The 4,779-nt window shown below is 36.7% G+C and overlaps 1 protein-coding gene across 2 annotated transcripts in view; it reads right to left on the bottom strand.

The window, feature by feature from the left end:
- Nucleotides 1-2,707: 2,707 nt before the first annotated feature.
- LOC122094356 (serine/threonine/tyrosine-protein kinase HT1-like) overlaps nucleotides 2,708-4,779 on the bottom strand; it is an 8,630-nt gene continuing 6,558 nt past the window's right edge. The window contains exons 2-5 of one of the 2 annotated variants that reach the window (XM_042665125.1): nucleotides 4,093-4,222; nucleotides 3,745-3,880; nucleotides 2,883-3,575; nucleotides 2,708-2,794 (exon numbers count right to left, since the gene is read on the bottom strand). In XM_042665125.1, coding sequence (XP_042521059.1) covers nucleotides 3,303-3,575; nucleotides 3,745-3,880; nucleotides 4,093-4,222 — 539 coding nt within the window. In that variant the 3' untranslated portion in view covers nucleotides 2,708-2,794; nucleotides 2,883-3,302. The remainder of the gene's footprint in view (nucleotides 2,795-2,882; nucleotides 3,576-3,744; nucleotides 3,881-4,092; nucleotides 4,223-4,779) is intronic. The other variant, XR_006144749.1, reaches the window with a different exon arrangement.

The raw sequence follows: 4,779 nt of genomic DNA, 5'->3' as shown, positions 1-4,779 counted from the left end.
AGTAGAGCCAAGAATGAGATATTTGGAACCATCCGAATGAAATGATCTGGAACAAAGAGTAATTTACCAATGGTCCTAGCACAAGGATTAGGCCATCTCAAGTGGACACAGCCCAAAATAAGTAGGCGACTAATGGGCTCGATATGTAAAGTGGCCCATCTCAATTATCAGGCCTAAAGAGAATAGCCCAGAATGGGAAGTGAACTATCCATAGACCATGACACATAGAACAACCCATCACATTTCAAAGAGAAGGGCCTTAAAAATAGGAAGTAGAAATGGGCCATGACACACGGAACAGCCCATCACCATTAACAGTTCAAAAAAATTCCTAAATAGAGAATGGGCTGCTAGGTAGGATTGGCACATGGATCACTCCAAAAATATATTTGGTCTGAAAGAAAAAAAGTAGAAGCAGAACCGAAATATTGCCAACCAAATGATACAATGTTAAATGCAACCAGAACATAGTGACCCAACCATTGAAATCATTCAGTCCCCAAAATAAAGAGAAACAAGCATGCATGTTATGATGAAAATTAAGGCCAATGGCGTAGGGGTTTGTTGCTTACATGTTCATTCAATAATTCTAGTTCGTAGTCCTCAAATCTTGGTTACACATTCAATGGATTCAGATACAACAGTGATAGAAGAAAGTAATAAAGTTATAGATCGGCTCTTACATTGAGGGCATTTTTGACATTGATGAATAGCTTTCCCAACCCCATATTCTTAAAAAAGAAAACACAAGTCAAACAAAGGATTATATCTGATCGGCTGTTTATGTTTCTTCATGAATGAAAGGGAAAATCTATTATCTATATATTCATGGTTGAGAGACAAGTGGAGGTCCACTGCTCTTTGGCTTAGCTCATGGTGAATTTCTCTTAAAAATAAAATCATCGATGAAGTTGAAAGGAAAATGGATGGCACAGCCATTAAAGCATTGGCGAGATTGGATAACCAAAAACTCATAAGCATACCAGAATCATAAGCAATGATAATATGGAATGGAATCAGATCATAACAGAGGCGTTCTTACAAGCATATTGGGGATTCCAACAGCAAAGCATAGGTTATCAAAAGGTATTTATCATGGATCATAATGGATCATAGGCAGAGATGAGATCCTTGAACTAACAACTTGCCATTAAGAGAATCAAATGTACAGATTAAGCATCGATAAATTCAAACCCAAGAATGATTTCAGGGAAGTGAAGATCAAAACCTCAATCATGGAAGCAAGTGACATGAATCATCAAGATATAAAGGCAATCGGTTACTAACAGTTACAACAAAGAAAGAAAGAAAAGAAAGAGACAGGTTCAGCCATAGCAGGAATGGTATGACATGTTGAAAGAAGATTTAGGGGGGATGGGGTTCTGCAACAAATTCATAAATAGAGATTCCTAGTAAAGTCTTCTATCATCCGTGTTAAATGTGAAATTCAAGGGAAAAGGTTTCTTAAACTGCAACAGCCAAGGATTTCTGAAATGGTGAAATCCGGATGAACTACAGAGAGGCCGATCAGCCTCTGAAAAGTTCTTGATCAGCTCTCAAGCAAATCCTCCAATTCCAGCTTGATTAACCATTACTGCTCTTGATAGCACCAAGACCTACCATATTTCCAGCCAAGAAACACAAAAATAAACTCTCTTGATCTCCCTGCAACTCACGAACAAGGAAGGGGTTTTAAGAAAATAGAGGGAGAAGTCTTCTTCCCCAACTCTCACTCTCACTCTTCATCTCCCCCAGTGAGATCTGGGTTTGAAATCCCCTTTCTGGGTTTTCTGAAACTGAACAACTTCTCCCTGCTACCAGCAATTTCTCTTAAAAAAGAACCACTTCTGCGCATTTTTTAGAAAAACTCAGAACCTCTCTCTGCTACCAGACCTTCTTCCTTGCGATTCTCTCTTCTCTAACCTCGCTAATCCTCTTCCATCCTCTAAATCCCTCACCTGATCCCTTTCTAACCTGCCGTTTTCTTCTCTCTGAGACTCTCTCTAACCCTCCGCCCTCCTTTCTCTCTGTTTTTTCTTCATTTTATAGCCCTCACTTCCCTCTTCTTCTTCTTCTCGATTCTGAAGCCTTCTCCTGAAACCAGCGACCTGCTTCCTTCTAACCGCTTCTTGCTTTCTTTCTTTTTTTTGTTTTCCCCATCCTCTCTGTGAGAGAAAACCTCTCTCCTTCTAACCGTCCATGGTTTCCCCATTTCTCCCCTTCTCTCTTGGCCAGCTCAGCCAAGTGGCTGCTGCTCCCCCTGCTTCTTGATTCTCCCATTTCTCTTTCCTACGTGTGAGACAGCTCCTCCTTTTTAGTTTGCTCCTTTTTTTGTTTTATTTTATTATTTTTTATTTCCCTCTCTCTCTCTCTTTATCACGTGAAAGTTGAGAGTGGATGGGTCCCACATTTAATTAATATATATATATATATATACACTAAGTAAAAAAACACGTGACAAAACATTTTTTTAATATGTATATTTTTGTGGACAAAAATTATACATTCATCGTATTTTCACTTATTAACTATAGTCAGCAATCCCAAATAATTTCCAGTGTCCAACAGCTCTTGAACATAGGAGAGAGAGAGAGAGAGAGAGAGAGAGGTTGGAAATTATTTCATCATCCACATTTTTGTTGGCTGGTGCTGGCTTCTCCTGGATCTAAACCAAATCAGACAGAACTTCAATAATTTTAGTGGACTTTGGACGATTGTCAGGTTCGGTTGCCCAACATCTCTCCAAGAGGGGAATGACTTGAATTGGAATGCATTCTAGACTAGGCCTTCCTTCCTGGACAACTCAAAATTCAAACTCATGTTAATTGATCAGGATTTAGGAAAGCATATATGAAAGAAGAAGATAGTTAAATAAGATTTACCTCATTCAAAACATAATTTTTCACCCATGATATATCCTCATCATCATATACCCTTTTGGTTGTCAGCAACTCCCATAAAATGATCGAGAAACTATAGATGTCATACTTGTTACTGCAGTATTTCTTCCCCTCGCGATTAAAGAGCTGATCAAAATTCCGAGAAACAAATCTTGAATTTCAATGAAAAAATATGTTCAAATAGGTTGGATGGAGTAGATGGTTACCTCAGGAGCCATATATTTGTATGTGCCCTCCTCAACAGTTATTTCATTCACTTTAGAAGAGTCTTGCGCTAACCCAAAATCTGCCAATTTTAATGTTGTTTTATCATCCGAGAGAAAAAGATTATCTAGAAAAAAAAAAAAAGAGCATTAGTTTGACATCCATGGAAGAAATGTCATTGCAAGATGAACAAACAAGTTAAAGAACCAAACGGCTTAATTCTTCCACCTCAACAAATGATAGGAGAAAATAAGAGAGCTTATTACCGGACTTTAAGTCCAAGTGGATGATACCCCCTTTATGTAAATATTCCATGGCTGTACTAACATCCAAAGCAAACTTTATACTTTTTGTTACATGTAGATGCTCATCAATTTCGTTTAAATGATCAAAATAATCGGTTAGTGATCCATTTTTCAAAAGCTCCATCACTATAGTGATAGCTCCTGGACGCACAGAGGCACCAATCAACTGTTCCAATAAAACAGGTCAATCTTAAGAACTTAATCGTCAACCATGAGAGACTAAAAAAAATAAAATCTTATATGAGAAGCTAGAACAACCAAATGAAAAGCATATATTTTTGTATAACAATAACACAAGAGAATACTCAAAATCTAAATAGAAAATAAAATCATACCTCGGTTACATTTTTATGTTTCATTCGATACATAATATTGATCTCATTTGTTATATTGTTTTCCAGATTCTCCTTTTCTTCATTGTTTCTGCTATAATTCTTTATGAACTTTATAGCCACTTCATCATCATCATACCTAGAAAATGACATTTGATTAAAATAAAAGAAAATATGGAAAAAAATACTTACTTAGAAAACAAAATGAACTATCTATAGTGTTAGAAATAAAAGAATCAAAATCAATAATATCCAAAGCGTATTAGATGTCATCAAATTGTAGTAAAAACTGAAAAGAAACAAAGAAACAAAGAAATGCTAAGAGAGAAAAATAAATAACAAAAGACAGACCATCCCTTGTAGACGGTGGATGCTCCACCACTACCAATCTCATCACTGATAAAGAGATTATCAGTATTGATCAGTAATTCATCATCCAATTCAACATCAAATGGGACAATAAAATGTTTATAAGCGGTATTTGTTAGTGATTCTAAATCCTAGAATCATTTGAATTACCTACAGTGTATAGAATACAAGAATGAATAATAGAAATAAATTAATCACATACCCGTTGAGCGTGAATAAAGTCCCTAAATCAAGGTTGACGCTTGTACCACGAACTATGATGAAGAACCACGCAATATGGGTCCTTCTACTGAGATCTTCTGCAGCCTCTTACTATGGGATCTTCTCTCTGTCTCTGCACTAGCTCTGTGAGAAAGCAGTGCTCCCAAATATTATTATGAAAAGTAATAGCTGCAGGGACCGTCAGTATTCTATATATAATAGAATTCCTAAACCCTATTCCATTCCCACAATAGAATAGGGTTAGAAGTTTCCTAATTAGAGTGGTCCTTATTCTCTTGGACCCAATGGGTCAATCAATAGCAGTTAAGCCCACATAAGAGTCCTAACAATCTCCCACTTGGGCTACACTAATACTGATGTTTTCCCATTGACATCTGGCCAAATAATCCCAAGATTGAATACCACTCAAAACAAACTTTGATCCAATCAATAATCTCCATTGTTGAA

This window comes from Macadamia integrifolia, chromosome 11 (assembly GCF_013358625.1).
Source record: "Macadamia integrifolia cultivar HAES 741 chromosome 11, SCU_Mint_v3, whole genome shotgun sequence".
Lineage (NCBI taxonomy): Eukaryota > Viridiplantae > Streptophyta > Magnoliopsida > Proteales > Proteaceae > Macadamia > Macadamia integrifolia.
The sequence above is the reverse complement of the archived record's forward strand: the minus strand, read 5'-3'. Positions and strand labels throughout refer to the sequence as shown.